Here is a 17,678-nt window from a genome sequence, read left to right as displayed (position 1 = left end):
TCCCTAGGCATTATGCCCTGAGATATTCTAATTTTATCAAAAAAGGTTTGCGTACCTGAGAGGTTTTGAATGCCAAACAATAAATCAGCTGTAACTTAAAAAGAATTGGATCATAAATGTTATCTCTTCTGTTTATCTCTCTAAAAATATCAGTGTCCCAAAGGGGGATGTCTCTCTGGTCATACTCAAAGGTCCATGCTGCTCTGTCCTTCTTCATCTAGTCCCATATTTCTGCTTAATACTGATGCTCCTGGTCATTTCCAAGTCCACGTCCTGAATCCGGTCCAGCTGTTAGGCCTTGAGGGCATGATCTTCCTCTCAACGTGTTCCAGAGGACGTGATCTACCTTTCCCCATTATCTACTCATTCTCTTTCCTGTAAAACTGGCTCTTTCTCCAAGTTTCCTATCCTGGTTAAGGACTTAAGACGCATCCCAATGGTCATGTCATAAACTGAGGAGTTATTCTAAACAATTCCTTTGTTAAGTCCATTTCTACCCCCTCTGTTTACTTTTATTTATTTATCTATTGGCTTTTTGGGTCACACCCGGCGATGCACAGGGGTTACTCCTGGCTCTGCACTCAGGAATTACTCCTGGCAGCGTCTAGGGAACCATATGGGATGCTGAGGATCGAACCTGGGTTAACTGTGTGCAAGGAAATCACCCTTCCCACTGTGCTATGGTGTCGGCCCATTGCCCTCTCTATTTAGTGGGTCACAAGTCCTATGACAATTCTTTTTCATCCCTACAGCTATTTTATGCCAAAATTTCCTGGGCCTAGCCTCACATTCCTCATTGATCTTTCATAACCAAAGTACATCTCTAAAGCACAGACAAGGATGATTTTTCTCTACTTTAAACCCATCAATGGCACCACACTACCTTGGGGATAAAAATCCAAATCTAACTGTAGCATAAAGGGGTTTTCATGATACGAAGTGTGCCTAATTCACTCGGGTAAACTCCTCCACATCTCACCATTTAACACATATTCCAGCCGCCATAAACCTCTCCCAGGGACTGAAAAGATAGGATAAAGGTTAAGGCACTTTCCTTGCATAGGCCGACCCAGTGTTGAGCTCCAGGACCATATATTGTCTTTGAACATTGACAGAGCAATTCCTGAGCACAGAGCCAGGAAAAAGCCCGAAGCACTGCTGAGAGTGGTTCCCAAACCAAAATAAATAATCTCTCAATTCTACTGGCACTGATGATTTAATGAGTATTTAATCACGATTTAGAAATATATTGATTTTAAAATAAATGCAAAGAACTCAGTACGCCAACACACACTAACCACTTAAAAATGGTAGTAGTGGGGCTGGAGCCATAGCACAGCGGGTAGGGCGTTTGCCTTGCATGTGGCTGACCCGGGTTCGATTCCCAGCATCCCATAGGGTCCCCTGAGCACTGTCAGGAGTAATTCCTGAGTGCAGAGCCAGGAGTAACCCCTGTGCATCGCCGGGTGTGACCCAAAAAGCAAAACAAATAAATAAAAAATGGTAGTAGTTTGCTATCCTGTTCTAAGCAATGAAATAGGACAATGAAAACCGTCTGTCTTAGAAATACTTCACCCCGTATGCTCATGGTCTTGGGACACTCTGAATCATATTTTGAAACTCCATTGAGGGGCTGGGCCGATAGTGCAGTGGGCAGGGCGCGTGCTTTGTATGAGGCTGACTGGAGTTTGATCCCTGGTACAGTATATTATTCTCTGAGCAACACCAGGAGTAATCCCTGAGTGCAGAGCCAGGAGTAAGCCCTGAGCACTGCTGTGTGTGATCCTGCCCTCCACCCCAACAAAACAAAAAAGAAGGAAAAGTAAAAAATAAAACTATTCAAGTTCTTTCTCTCTAGAGCTTCCCTTGACCCACTCATGTAATTTTTATCTTCATTGTCATCATCTCGTCTTTTACCTCTATTATTGCAATTATCATCTATCTTTTGACGCAATTCTTTGTGGACGTGTTTGACTCTGGTCCAAGAGTATATTCCTTGCAAGTGTTTTTTAGTCATCTCTGCATGTTTTATTGCCTATCAGATAGGTGTGTAGTAGGTTTGTTGAAATAATTTTTTTGTTTTGTTTTGTGTTTTGGATCACGCTGGCCATGCTCAGGAATTATTCCTGGCTCTGTGCTCAAGTATCACCATATGCAGGATAAGTGCCTTAACCCCTGTACTATCTCTCTGACCAAAATGAATATTATCTTAATACAAAATGCAATTCACTTGAAGGAGCAAAGGCTAGGACAGGATCCAAAATGACCAGTTAATCTCAGCTCAACGGGAAAAAGCAAAGCATTTCAAATGGCCACCCTGGGGCTGAAGAGACAGTACAGTGGGTAGGGCACTTGCCTCACACACATGACCCAGGTTTGATCCCAGGCACTCTATTTTTTTTAAAAAAATTTTTATTAGTGAATTACCGTGAGGTACAGTTACAGATTTACAAGCTTTCGTGCTTGCATTTCAGTCATACAAGGATCGAGTACCCATCCCTCCACCAGTGCCCATTTTCCACCGCCAATGGTCCCAGCATCCCTCCCACCACCCCCACCCGTCTCCTCCACCCTACTCCGCCTCTGTGGCAGGGCATTTCCTTTTGCGCTCTCTCTCTCTCTCTCTCTCTCTCTCTCTCTCTCTCTCTCTCTCTCTCTCTCTCTGTGTTGTGGTTTGCAATAGAGGTATTAAGTGGCCATCATGTTCAGTATTCTACTTTCAGCCCACATCTTCCATCCTGAGCAGGCCCTCCTAGTACCCTTTACTTGGTGGTCCCTTCTCTATCTGAGCTGCCTTTTCCCCCAGCATGTGAGGCCAGCTTCTAAGCTGTGGAGTAATCCTTCTGGTACTTATCTCTACTATTCTTGGGTGTTAGTCTCCCATTCTGTTACTTTATATTCCACAAATGAGTGCTATGTCTGTCGTCTATGTCTGTCCCTCTCTTTCTGACTCATTTCACTTAATATGACACTTTCCATGTTATCCACCCATTGGCAAATTTCATGGCTTCATCTTTTTTAACAGCTGCATAGTATTCCATTGTGTAGATATACCAGAGTTTCTTGAACCAGTCATCTGTTCTTGGGATCCCAGACACTCTATATGGTCTCCTGAGCCCCTCCAGGAGTGATCCCTGAGCCAACACTAAGCCCTGAGCAATACCGGTTATGGCTCCCAAACCAAAAACATTTATAATATACACACAGGAGGTAATATATTGTTTTCCCCATCAATATGCTACTAAACATTTGACTTTTAACTCCCTCCTCCCTTTAAAAATATTAAAGTTTCATAAAATCATTTCAACTCTCTGCTGAGAAATAATATCTGAGCAGGAAACAAAGTAATAATAATACCTGTGAGTTTCCTGTAGGAACTTTGAATTTGAACAAGAAGGAGGAAACACTAAACGAGTTAATTTTCATACTCTGTAAGAAATATAATAGGACTTACTGTGGTTACTATCAAACTGAACAGAACTAAGGTAAAAAGCAGATGGTAGTTTACTGTGTTCTTGATCTTGAAACATTCAAACCTTTAAAAAAAAAAGAAAGAGAGAGAGAGAGAGAGAGAGAGAGAGAGAGAGAGAGAGAGAGAGAGAGAACACGAAATTTGTTTCAGAATTGGAAACCAGAGATGCTGCTTTAACCAGTTGTGAACCGGTATGTGTCCGCTGCTAAGGAGTCCTTCATTCCTGCCCACCCGTAGCTCATCACAGGGAACCTACAGCAGGGCCCTCCCTGCCCAGGGGTGGGGCGGGGACCAGGGACCACAGCAGCACCTGACTTCAGCCAGGCCAATGAGAGACTCTTCCCCAAATTTTTTTTAAATTTTATTTTTATAGAGTAGTTCACAATATTTGATTACACTTCTATTCCAACACTAATCCCACCACCATTACACCTTCCCGTCACCATATTTTGGATGTTTCCATCGCAAACCCTAACCCCTGCTTCAAAGCAGGCCCTTCCGTTGATCGTCGATTTGCTCGAGCGGGCCCAGTAACGTCTCCATTGGAGACTTTGTTGTTACTGTGTCTGGCATATCGAATACTCTCGGTAGCTTGCCGGGCTCTCCGAGAGGGGCGGAGGAATCGAACTCGGGTCGGCCGTGTTGGCCGCTTGTAAGGCAAACGCCCTACCGCTGTGCTATCGCTCCAGCCCAGAATAGAAATAATTTATTTTGTATTGTTTGTTATGAATAAGCCGTTGAAAATGTTCCAAAAATTTTCCTTAAGTCTTCCACAAAAATTTTGAGTTTGGGAATCAGAGATTGAATTAAGTGAAGATCTAGTGCTTGCTTTTCATTCTTTTTTTTTTTTTAATCTCATTTCTTTCTCCTCCCCCTTCTCTCCCATCCCTCTCTTTCCCCCATCCCTGCCCCCTTCCCCCTCCCTCCACCCTCTTTCATTTTGGGGCCACACCTGGCTGTGCTCAGGGCTTACTCCTGGCTCTGCACTCAGGGATCGCTCCTGGCAGGACTCAGGGGACCATATGGGATGCTGGGGATTGAACCCAGGGCCGTGAGCAAGGCAAGCACCCTGCCTGCTGTACTATAGCTCCAGCCCCTAGGAGGTTGAATTTGTACAATCAGGTAGTGCCTGACAACAGAGATACATCTCAATAAATGTGTTGTTAGGAAATTTCACTGTGACTAGCATAGAGCATACTATACAAACTTAGCGAGAACTGTCTATGACACAGCTTGGCGACATGATACATGACCTGCTGGCCCTGTGGTCCTGTGGGCAGCCTGTCCTTCATGGGGATATCCCCAATGATACATGACTAGGCTGCAATGTCTAGCTCTGACATTTACTAACTGCATAGCTTTTGGCAAGTCAAAGTTTGTATCTGTTGACAAGTCACTGAAATCTCAAAGTGCTTCATTTCATTCTCTCTACCCAGGGAACAATCTTGTGGGAATTTGCTGCCCCGGTATGAGGCCTGAAAGACTTTGAGACACAAAGTAGGTAAATATTATAGTATTATTTTTATGCCATGGAATACAAAATTTTGGTCAAAAATTCTATATACTCATAACTCAAAAAAAAGGCAAGTTACAAGATTTAAGTATAAGTAAGACTCTATCTACTTAAATTAACTACAGGGCTTTGAGGTCATGAATGTTAATGAAAAATATTATCACCACATACACAGGTTATACTCTACGTTGAGATCAAGAATAATATAGTCTCCTAAATATTAGATTATAATTCCCAGATTATTAAACATAACCAGATTATGACTTAATTCACAATGAGGGAAAATTAAAATGTTTTCATAAAACATTTTAAAAGTAAATTTTCAACTGAATTTTTAAGCAGAGGTACTTACAAGCAGTATACAAATATGCAACAGCTGTAGATCATTGGGAGTTCGTCCAACAGCTGGAAAAAACAAAGACACATAACGAAACTTGAAATCGTAGATATGCAATTGTTAGACAAGTAAAAACGGCATGATTGAGAGGGTCAGCTCTTCTCTAATGTTGTTAATTCTTTGATGTGTTTAACTAATTTACTCTGAGTATATGCACTTTTCGGTGGGCCGTGGGGGGGGGGGGGTGTGCTTCTATACAGAAGCCCGAGAATGAGGTGCTACCCGGGCCCTGCAGTATGGGGGCACCAGGGCTGCAAACAAGGAAGCCTGGGGGACCCAGTGATGCTGGGAATCAAACATTTGATTTGACACTCTAAGGTTTGACTCTCTAAGCCCTGAATGAACTCCAGGTACTCTAGTGCGACTTGTTGACTGGTTCTGAACAAAGCAGCTCATCTGTCCATCTACTTGTTATGGGTGCCAGCTCAGAGGGGTGCTCAGGTCATCTGAAATCACAAACTTGGACATGCCTCTGAGAAAGAACGAGGGGTCTAATGGAAATGATCCTCTGGATAAGAACTGTGTGCTGAAAGGAGGGAAAGGGACAAACATGATAGACAACCTGTCAATATCTGTATTGCAAACCATAACGCGGGAGAGGAAAGGAGGGGAGGGGAGGGGAGGGGAGGGAAAGTACTGGTTTTCTATAGTGTAGTGATCTCCTAAAATAGTACATTTCTCTATTTATTTTGACTAGAAAAATGCAGGCGTTTTATAAAGCCTAAGTGAAGGCACAGTTAATGCTTATAACAGGAGCCAGTAAAAGGTGTATACTGGTGATGGATGTAGTAGAGCTCTGCTCTAATATCATGCATGCCCTGCCAGAGGTGGTCAGAACACTGCATCACTCTCAGATGCCGTGTCTATAAGCAGCTTGTTTGCAAGAACTTTGTCAAGTTGGTTTCTTTGGCATGAGTACATGAAAAGCCATTATTAACAGTATTGTAAACCATAGAATCTTAATCAATAAAGCTTTTTTAAAAAAATTGAAATTTAAAGAAGGAAGAAGTCAGAACATTGAGGATTAGATATATAGCTTCTTCAAAGCAAGAGCAGTGAATAAAAATCCTTGGATAGGGGCCAGAGAGTTGGTACAGAGAGCAGGGTGCTGGCCTTGCATGCAGCTGACCTGGGTTTGATCCCCAACAGCCCATATGATCCCCTGAGCTCCCCCAGGAATGACCCCTGAGTGCAGAGCCAGGAGTAACTCCTGGGCATTGTCAGGTGTGGTGTCAAAACAAAAACGAAACAAAAATCCGTGGATAGTTTTAATCTTGCTAGCCAGAGGACTCGACTAATCAAATAAAGGTTGTAAAGGAGATATATGAACGTGAATAGATAGTTTCAGGGAACTGCATCTTTTTAAGCATGTCTCACTGGAATTCTACTCTTTAGCTCTGCTCTAATATCATGCATGCCCTGCCAGAGGTGGTCAGAACACTGCATCACTCTCAGATGTCGTGTCTATAAGCAGCTTGTTTGCATGAGCTTTGTCAAGTTGGTTTCTTTGGCATGAGTAAAAACTCGGTAGACAGTTCTTTTCTTCAGTCCCTTGTCCTGGTACTTTGCTCTAGTGATGAGCTCCTTTCTCACATTGGAAGTGTCTCTGGATTCAGATACATTACGCATTTAGTGCGGTTTATTGTCACTAACCTGCATTTCATATTTCAGAGTCATGTGGAAGCACCAGGATCCCATTCCCACCACTAAAATGAAAACAAAAACAACAATTAGCATGATATTCTTCTGCGGTGGCCAGAGTGACCAGAAAAGCCAGTGCAACATTTCAAAGCAGTGGGTTTATAAAAAGCTTACAAAGTTTTTATAGCAAAGTTTTTAAACAAAGTTTATAAAAATCTTGTGGCAGGATTAGCAGTCTCTGAGTGAACTCTGTCACCGGTGAAGTGATGAACTTTTGGTGCACAACAAAACAAGTATACAATACATTTTAAAAAATACTTTTCATTAAGCAATTTACTAGATGAACCATTATTTTCCATTCTGACCTGATGGACTGGATAAGCCATAAGACTCATAGCTCATTAGTACTCTATGGCGTGGAGAGGTGGATCTTAATAGTAGTAAGAATTATTTTCAGGGCTTGATAAGGCTGATTTCAGATTAAAGAATAGAGACACACACCAACAGAACAAACCAGAGAGCTTAGAAACAGTCTTTTATTTACATAGAAATTGACCTATCACAGAAGTGACATTATAAATACATATGAAAACATTGAAATAAACACTTAATAAAATAAAATAAATTTAATGTTTCCTTTTGGGGTGAGGGGGACCACACCTGGCTATGCTCAGGGGTTACTCCTGGCTCTGCACTCAGGGATCACTCCTGGTGGTACTCAGGGAACCACTGGGATGCTGGGGATCGAACCCGGGCCAGCCACATGCAAGTGCCCTACCCACTATACTATTTCTCAGGCCCTTCCTGATCCAAACACCTGACTTCTATGTTTACTAAGAGCCATTCAGTTACGGCTCTTCCCAAACTTATACCACGCTATACTTAGCTATCAGAAATATGACTGCAAGGAGAGAGCTGCTGTTTCAACCAAAGCAATTTAAAATCCTTCAAATACACTTAATAAAACTGAGCGCCTAAGGCTGGAAAGATGGTACAGGGGTTAAGCCACTTGCCTTGCAGGCAGTCAACTGTGATTTGATCCCTGGCACCACATGGTCCCCCAAGCACCACCAGGAATAACCCCTGAGCATGGTCTGATATGGCATAAGTAGCATCCCCACCGCACCAAGTAAAATGTTTAGCACATTGACTAGCATAAACCAATCATATTTTTAAAGCCAAGCTTCTAATAAAATTAATGACAGTAAGATAGACTGGAAAACTAGGAGAAAGCTAAAGATTCTGTCTTTATGTTTCAAAGTTCTCCAGTTCCTCTATTTTAAATAAACTTTAAGTTCAGAATCTTAAAGCTTTTGGAGGTGGGTAAGGGGGGTTTTAGTCATGCCTGATGGTGCTCGGGGATTACTCCTGGCTCTGTGCTCAGGAATCACTCCTGGAGGGCTCAGGGGACCATATGGGGTACTGGGGATGGAACCCAGGTCAGCCATGTGCAAGGCAAGTGCCCTACGTACCACACTATTGGTCTGGCCCTTAAAGGCTTTGTTTTTTGAATGTAAGAAAGACTTAGTAATGTAATCATTAGGATATGATGTTCAAAAGCCAAGCCCTACATCAAATAATTGTTCAAGATTATGAAACTGCATGTTTTAGACAAACTAAAACTAAGGTGTACCATATGCAGAAATAACTTCATGTTTTGGCTTTTATAAATGAGCTGAGCAAAAAAGTAGCATCACGTCTGGCAATAGGCCTTCTGATGTGGTGAAATCGGGTTTACGAGCATTTACTGAACTCTCCTATTTGCCAAATTCAGTTATGGATCCAGTCACTGGCCTTAATGAAGCATCAATTCTACTGGAGGAGACAAATAATAAGGAACTGTCAGGACACAAAGATATAATAAAGGGGCACAGACTAGCATGAGAGCACAGGGCTTAACAAGGAACCCAGACATTAGCACTACTTAACCATCTTACATAACCTAATTAAAAAATAAGAAGGAAGTCAGAGAAAGCAAGGGTGATGAGACATCTGTGTTAGTCTCACAAACATCACTGGAGAAATATTTCAGACTTTGTTACTTTTGCTTATAGATAAATTACTATATATATATATGATCACATGACATTTTTACTGCTCAAACTGAGCTGAGAGAAAAAGTGTTCGCCTTTGTTTTACTAAAGAAATGAAGTAGGGTGGTGCTATTTTTCCAAAGGCGTAATCAGAAGGTGCAATGGCAGGAAAATTACCCACTAAAAAAGGGGGAATGGGGCCAGAGCAATAATATAGCAGATAGGGCATTTGCATGGCATGTGGCCGACCCGGGTTCAATCCTGGGCATCCCCTGTGGTCCCCTGAGCACTGCCAGGGGAAATTCTTGAGTTCGAGCCAGGAGTAAGCCCTGAGCAACGCTGGGTGTGGCCTACCTCCCTAAAAACAAAACAAAACAAAACCCAAACCCAAAACCAAATAAATAAAAACAACCCAAACAAGCAAACAAAAACTACCCTAAGCTATAGAGTAGGAGTGGGGGAGGGGAGGATGGAGTACGGACACTGGAGGAAGGAAGTGGACACTGGTGGCGGGATTGGTACTGAAACGTTATAGGTCTAAAACTCAACTACCAAAAACTTTGTAAATCATGGTTCAATTCAATAAAAAATTACTGTAAAGAACAATGTCATGTGATGTAGAGGGACTATTCACCTTGAAACAGAGAATGGTTGCTTCAAGTGACCTCTTCAAGGACAGTTTTTTTTTTAATTTTTTAATTTTTTTATTATTAGTGAAACACCATGAGATACAGTTGTAGATTTACAAATCTTTGTGCTTGGATCTCGGTCATACCACGATCAAATACCCATCCCTCCACCAGTGCCCATTTTCCACCACCAGGATAATATCCCTCCTCCCCATCCCCCCATCCCCCCCTGCCACTGTGGCAGGGCATTTCAAGGACAGTTTTTATCCATACTTTTTCAAACTATCCTCTTGAAACCATTACAATATACAGCTTGAAGAGTCTAAATTTGGGGGGACTTATGCACATTCCTCTCAATTGTCCTAAAAAATGTAACTGGACAGAATCATCTTTCTCTGCATAATACTGTACCCTTTGAAAGCAAACCATCAATTCTTGCTAAATTTGCTTCTTGGTTTTATTGAGATGTAATTCACACTCCACTCCATAAAATTCATTTCTTTAAAACCAGTTTTTCCCAAAGTGGGTGACACTGACCCCTTCTTATTTTTAATTAGGTTAGGTAACATGGTTACAATAGAGCGAATGTCTGATTTCCTTGTGTGCTCTCATGCTACTCTATACCTCTTTATTATTACCTTTGTAGAGTCTGGATATGTTGCATGGCCACAAACATGCTCTGAGCTCTGAACAGCCAGAATATTTAACTAGGAAGTCCATGGCGGCTGCTGTTGGGGTATGGATGTGGACTGCCAGGGCTCTGGGAGGGCCAGGAACTTGGCCCACCATCCTCCCAAGATGGCCCAGGAAGTCTCAACCAGGACCTGATATCTGAATGTAGGGGATGGGGGACAAAACATTAAAACAAAATAAATGGAAAATTTTGATAATTTGTTTTGCTTTTCATTCCCTTCAATCTGTTTTGGTTTTTCTTTTTTGGCTTTTTGGGTCACACCTGGCGATGCACAGGAGTTACTCCTGGCTCTGCACTCTGGAATCACTCCTAGTGGTGCTTGGGAGAACATTTGGGATACTGGGGATTGAACCCGGGTCAGCCACATGCAATGCAATGCCCTTCCCACTGTAATATCGCTCTAGCCCCCAATATTTTTTCTTTTTTCTTTTTAAAAAAAAAAAAACCAGAAAAGTTTATTGGAAAGTAGAAGAGAAAGGAAAACGTACAGGACTAAGTTTCTTTTTTTTTTTTTTTGCTTTTTGGGTCACACCCGGTAATGCACAGGGGTTACTCCTGGCTTTGTACTCAGGAATCACTCCTGGCAGTGCTCAGGGGACCATATGGGATGCTGGGAATCGAACCTGGTTCAGCCGCGTGCAAGGCAAATGCCCTACACACTGTATTATCGTTCCAGCCCCCTTTTTTCCTTTTGACAAAATTTCAGTTTTTTGGTTTTGGGGTTTGTTTGGGGGCCACACTCAGCAGTTAGGGGCCACTTAGAGCTCTGCACTCAAGAATTAATCTGAACAGTACTGAGGTGACCATGTGGGATGCGGGGGATTGAACCCAGATTAGCCACGTGCAAAGCAAGCATGCCACCTATTGCACTATCTCTCTAGTCCCTGGCATAATTTCAAGCTTCAGAAATTTTGAAAGACTATAGTATAGTGATATGGTTCCACTCAGATGCACCAAATTTAAATATATAAAAATATAATTACCACTTTCTGTAAACTGGACATAAACTGTTCTCTTTACCTTTTAATATATAAGTATCAATCCCAGATCCATGTTAAATGTTATCTCCTAAATCAAATTTTCCTGCTTCCTTTTCTGTTATATTGATCAGACAAGACATCTAAGAAATAATGTTTGACCAGGCCAGTATTCAAAATAGTTATGAAAACTATTTTGCCAGGAGAGTATTATGTATGTTAGAATTTCAGACAAGAAACTCCTGATTCTTGGAAGTCGGAGAAATAGTACATCAGTTAGGGTGTCTGACTTGCCGTGGATAACTAGTGCTCTATTCCTGGAACTCCAGATGGTTCCTTGAGCCCCACCGGGTGTGATCCCTGAGCACAGACTCAGGAGTAAGCCCTTAGCATCGCCAGGGATGGCCCCCAAACTAAACAAAACAACAAAACAGAACATAAACTCCTGATTCAGTGGACGGCCTGGAACCTGTAGCTCCCATCCGTTTTTCCTTTTCCCACAACAAGCATTGTGCATCTTTCTTTGGGAATACTTGAATCTTGCCTCAATGTTCCTAACAGAAATACAATTTGATGGCAAAGTGACTTTTATTGACTTTATCCTCTTTAGAGTCAGAATAAAAGATGGGGTCTACACAATCTCAGAAATGTTTTCCTTAGTTATGTAAAAATGGTTCATTAGATGTTCTCCCCCTCTCTGAGAGCCCGGCAAGCTACCGAGAGCATCTTGCCCAAATGGCAGAGCCTGGCAAGCTCCCCGTGATGTATTCGATATGCCAGACACAGTAACAACAAAGTCTCCAATGGAGACGTTACTGGGCCCGCTCGAGCGAATCGATGAACAACTGGAGGACAGTGACAGTGACAGATGTTCTCATTCATTTAACAATCTACTTGTGGAATAAAAGATATGTGCTGCATAAAATCAGTCAATTATGTTAAACTAGCATATCTGCCTCCAATGTATTTGTCATTAGCCTCGACAGAAAGACCTTTAAGATTTTGGGGGGGAAAGCACTTGAGAGCAGTTTGTTATTGCAGTTATTCAATAAAGTCTTTATTTCTAATTTTGTTATTTTGGATTTCTGAGCCACACCTAGCATGCTCAGAGTTACTCCTGGCTCTGTGCTCAAAAATTACTATTTCTGGGGCTTGGGGAATCATCTGGGATGTTGGAAATTGAACCTGGGTCAGCGGCGTGCAAGGCAAATGCCCTACCCGCTGTACTATGGCTCTGGTCCCTCAACAGAGGAGTTAATTAGCTCTAAGTGTGAACTGGACCCTGTTGCTAACCTCTAGCAAGCAATCAGATTTTAGTAGGGCTAAGCCCCCGGTAGAACTCCATATTGCCCATGTCTTAATGAAGGTCGAATATTTAATAAATTGTGTATTCCCATTAAGAGCTAAAAAATGTAAAATCTTCCTCCCCTTTTTGTCGGTTTACTGGTGGGGCTGTATCTCTAGCTGCTATGCTTGCAGGGAGTCGTGGGGCTCACTGTGGGGGTCAACACAGAGTTTGGCTGCACTCATGATCCTTTTTTTTTTTGTTTTGTTTTGCTTTTTGGGTCACACCCAGCGATGCACAGGGGTTGCTCCTGGCTCTGCACTCAGGAATTACTCCTAGCGGTGCTCAGGGGACCATATGGGATGCTGGAAATTGAACCCAGGTCGGCCGCATGCAAGGCAAACGCCTTACCCGTTGTGCTATCACTCCAGCCCCACTCATGATACTTTAAAGTTAGTGTATGCAGATACTTAGAGCTCGTGTTTGTGGGATAATGCACACTTTTTTTTTTTTTTTTTTTTTAGTTTTTGGGCATACCCGATGATGCCCAGGGGTCACTCCTGGCTCTGCATGCCTGGTGGTACTGGAGGGACCATATGGGATGACGGAGATTGAACCTGGGTCAACAGTGTGCAAGGCAAGAGCCCTACCTGCTATACTATCACTTTGGCCCAGGGTAATGCATACTTTAGGGGAATAGTTTGCCCACGTGTGGTTTTGGTGGGCCAGCAACTATTTACTGTGGCACTAGGAAACCCAAAGTCGGTACCGTGAAATTGCTCTCAGCATGTGGGGCTGTGCTAGCAGTGGAAATCATGACCTCATTTGCAGGGCAGGTATTGACCACTGAGCTATTGCCAGTGCCCCACTTGGGTATTTTAGAAAGAGCTTTTTGAAATGTCCCCAGCCTACTCTGAAGGGAATGGATTATATCAATACACAGAATACACTGAGTCGGAACATTCTATATTAGCCTTAACAAGATCATTTGGCTTACTTTCTCTCATCCCACTCAATTTGTTTAGTTGACTATGGGTTACAGTACATTAGTGCAGAATAACGGGCTCACATAGGCAGAAATATATGTGAAAATTTACTCCTAAGCTCTTGATTGTATTCCACAAATCTATGCATTTATATTTATTTCAGTTCCATACTGTTTCAGTAACTGTTGCTCTGGAATGTAGTTTGAAGTTGCGTGATGTGATATGGTTAGTTTTTCTTCTTTTTCTCAAGATGATTTTTGCTATTCAGGATATTATATTTATGGTTCCATAAAAATTTTGCTATTTTTTTCTTCTTCTGTTTTTCTTTTTGAATTTGGTGGTGCTCATGGGCTACCCCTGAGTCAGTGCGCAGGGGTCACTCCTGGCAGAGTTCAAGGTACTACCTAGTGCCCCCTGCTGGTAAAGCTTGCACCCCAGCCTGTGGAGCTCTCACGCCAGCCCGTCTTCTTTTTCCTTTCAGGTTTCAAAAATACACTAATTTTTAGAGAGTTAGCATGTGCATAATGGGAAACAGAGGGAAATCAAGAAGCAAGAACACAGTCACAGAACAATTACAGGTAGTTATGCCTGCCATGTTCTTCTCGGCCCCGGCTACATACTTAGACAGCGAAGCACCCATGATGTTGTTAAGATCACAGGGTCATGTATCATGCTTCCACATACACCACAAATACTGCCATGTCAAAGTCCCAGGAGTATTAAGTATTAAGAAATGAATTGGAATTATGTACGAGTATTAAGAAATTAATTGGAATTTTAATAGGGATGAAATGAATTTGTATGATGATTTTATAAGATGGCCATTTGACTACATTTATTTCTCCCCACTCATGAACATAGAATACCTCTTTATCTCTTTGTGCCTTCAACATCGTGTAGTTTTCCTTGTATAAGTCTTTCATCTCCTTCGTAATTTTATAATGTTTCTCTCTCTCGTGAAGCAAGAAAGTTTGTATTGATATTTATTTAGACAGATGTGAGGGGAAAGAGAGAAATGTGTGTTCAGGAGAGAGCACAGGCTTCTCCAGGGTGGAAATAGGCAAGGAGAGAAACATAGAGACAAGCGAGATATGTGTTCAAGGGAGAATACACTTGAAGAGTGAGTCTTTTGTGTGTGTGTGTGTGTGTGTGTGTGTGTGTGTGTGTTGCTGTTGTTGTTGTTGTTGTTGTTTGCTTTCATTTTTTTGTTGGGGCCACACCCGGCAGTGCTTACTCCTCTGTGCTCAGGGATCACTCCTGGCAGCCTTGAGGGACCAGACTGGGTGCCAGAGATTGAACCCGGGTTGGCCACATGTAAGCACTTTACCCACTGATCCAATTAGTGCTCCTCAATTACACTGATTTCTAGATGTTTAATTCTTCTTAATGAAAATAGAACAGAATTGCTTGCTTAGTCTTTATATTTTTTGCAGGGGCCACTCCTGGTGATAGCACAACTAAGCAGTGTTTGGGGGTGAGCAGAGCTACACCAGCAGTGATGGAGGGGAGTGCTGGAGCTGATCTCAGGGCCTCACCCCTGCTAGGCATCTGCTCCGCCGTGTCTGCTACCATTTTTTTCGCTTATTGTTTGCATAAAGCCAGACACAGTAACAACAAAGTCTCCAATGGAGACGTTACTGGGCCCGCTCGAGCAAATCGACGATCAACGGGAGGGCCTTAGACCTTAGATTGTTTGCATACAGGCATCCAGCATATTTATATATTGACTTTGTAACCTAGCTCTTTACTGTACTCATTCACTATTTCCAATAGTTTTCTAATGGAGTCTTTGGGATTTCCTGTATATATTAATTATCACATCATCTTAAAGTCTAGATAGCTTCATTTCTTCTTCTCTGAAGAGGACAGATAGTGGCTGGTAGGTATATGAAAATGCTCTTTGTCACTTGGTCCAGTCCTCCCGTTGTTCAGAGATTTGCTCGAGCGGGCCCAGTAACGTCTCCATCATGAGATTTGTTGTTACTGTGTTTGGCGTATCGAATACGTCACAGGTAGCAGGGAAATTAAAATGACAATGAGATATCATATCATGCCAGTGAGAATGGTATATAGCAGTCTAGAAACAACTAGGGTGGGCAGGGATATAGAGAAAAGATAAATCCTCATTTACTATTTTGGTTAATGTCATCTGATTTTGCCTTAATTCTTTCCTCTTCCTTTTCTCCATTCACTTGATCCATCCACACTGTGTACTAGCTCCTTTCTATTGATCTTTTCCCAAAAAGTGATGTATTTCCAGAACTGCCTACTATATTTTCACATTTAATCAATTCTCTTTAGCCAGTACTGTGGCCCACCAAAGTCAAGGGTTATACCATTTTCAAAAAGTTTTATACTGGGAGCCGGAGCGATAGGATAGGGCGTTTGCCTTGCATGCGGCTGACCTGAGTTCAATCCCCGGCATCCTATATAGTCCCCCAAGCACCGCCAGGAGTAATTCCTGAGTGCTGAGCCAGGAGTAACCCCTGAGCATTGCTGGGAGTGACCCAAAATGCAAGAAAAAAAAGTTTTATATTTGTTGTAGGGTCTTCTCTCTCTTTGGTGCTAACATCGTCAAATGTCGGCTTTCAATTCTTCTTTTCTTTTCCATGTAGGTTTTCAAGACTCCCAATGTCTATAACATTAAAAATATTGCTATTTGAAGCACTTAAGTGCTTCTTTCTTTCTTTTTTTTTTTTTTTCCTTTTTGGGTCACACCAGGTGTTTCTCCTGGCTTTGCACTCAGGAATTACTCCTGGCGGTGCTCGGGGGATCATATGGGATGCTGGGAATCAAACCCAGGTCGGCTGCATGCAAGGCAAATGCCCTACCTGCTGTATTATCGCTCCAGCTCCAAGTGTTTATTTCTTATTTAAAAACAATTTGGGGGCCAGAGAAATAATAGGTGCTTGCCTATTAGTAGTTGACCCACGTTTGATCTCTGGCATCCCATATGGTCCCCTGAGCACCACCAGGAGAGATCTGAGTAGAAAAGTGGATGAATTATAACTCAGAAGGCCACCATTATGTTAGGGTAACCAGAACGTTTCCCAAATCTTTTATTTTTATGGGGAGTTTTGTCCCCTCTGGGCCTCCCAAACAATGTTCAGGTGGGGAGGAGGATGGTCAGGGTTACTTTCAGTCAACTGAGCCAGATGGTTCGATGCTAGGGCTCCCAGATGCAGTGTTAGTCAGGCCCTGCAGTGTGGGGCAGTGTGGGGTGGTACCAGTCCCATACCCTGTAGTACTCATGGGGCCATACCCACCCCTAGGGCCATACCTGGAGCTGTTGGGGTGGGGGTTGGGCCCCCAGGACTATACGGGCACATCCAGCAGTGCTCATAGCACCACTGGGTGCTAGGGACTGAATGTGGGTCCCAAAGCATGTATCCCTAATGCCTCTGTTACCTCCCTATCCTTAATGACTGGGGCTCTTCAGCAGGGGGGTGTGGGTGGGGGGAATTTTGCAAATATTCTTAAAACGTCTCAGAAAATAAAGCAAAGGAGATCTTCCTTTTAAGATAAAACAAGTCACTGTCTTAAAATAGCCTGTCCCTGAGTAACAAGTTTAGCAATTAAACCTCATAACCAGTAAGTAATCTAATCGTAGTGTAAGCTGATATGATACACTATACTTTAGTTTGGTGGTAATTGAGACTATTTTTACTATATGTAACTATCTACCTTGAACTAAAATGAAAAGAATATATACTTTGTTTAGAAAATTTTATAAAAGAAACAAACTAGAATCCACTTTCTTTGCTAGTTTTTTTCTTTATGAAGATCACCATCATGATCATCCTGTTGTTCATCAATTGCCTCGAGCAGGCCCCAGTAACGTCTCCTTCATCCTAGCCCTGAGATTTTAAAGTGTCATATTCAAGGCTCTTTCAGGGCTAGGAGAATGAGATCCATCATTGTTACTGGTATTTGGCATATTGGGTACGCCATGTGGAGTTTGCCAGACTCTGCTGTGTGGGCAGGTTACATTCGGTAGCCTGCCAGGTTGTCCAAAGTAAGAATGAGATGTAACAATGACAACCTAAAACTA

The 17,678-nt window shown here is 42.4% G+C and overlaps 1 protein-coding gene across 1 annotated transcript in view; it reads right to left on the bottom strand.

Annotated features, from left to right (window-relative positions):
• ACER3 (alkaline ceramidase 3) overlaps window positions 1-17,678 on the bottom strand; it is a 100,556-nt gene that overhangs the window by 31,978 nt on the left and 50,900 nt on the right. The window contains exons 3-5 of the mRNA XM_056116046.1: window positions 7,036-7,088; window positions 5,338-5,390; window positions 3,455-3,536 (exon numbers count right to left, since the gene is read on the bottom strand). Of these exons, the coding sequence (XP_055972021.1) occupies window positions 3,455-3,536; window positions 5,338-5,390; window positions 7,036-7,088 (188 nt within the window). The remainder of the gene's footprint in view (window positions 1-3,454; window positions 3,537-5,337; window positions 5,391-7,035; window positions 7,089-17,678) is intronic.

This window comes from Sorex fumeus, unplaced genomic scaffold (genome assembly GCF_029834395.1).
Source record: "Sorex fumeus unplaced genomic scaffold, SorFum_2.1 ptg000030l, whole genome shotgun sequence".
NCBI lineage: Eukaryota > Metazoa > Chordata > Mammalia > Eulipotyphla > Soricidae > Sorex > Sorex fumeus.
Note: the sequence above shows the minus strand (reverse complement) of the source record. Positions and strands in the feature narration are given on the sequence as shown.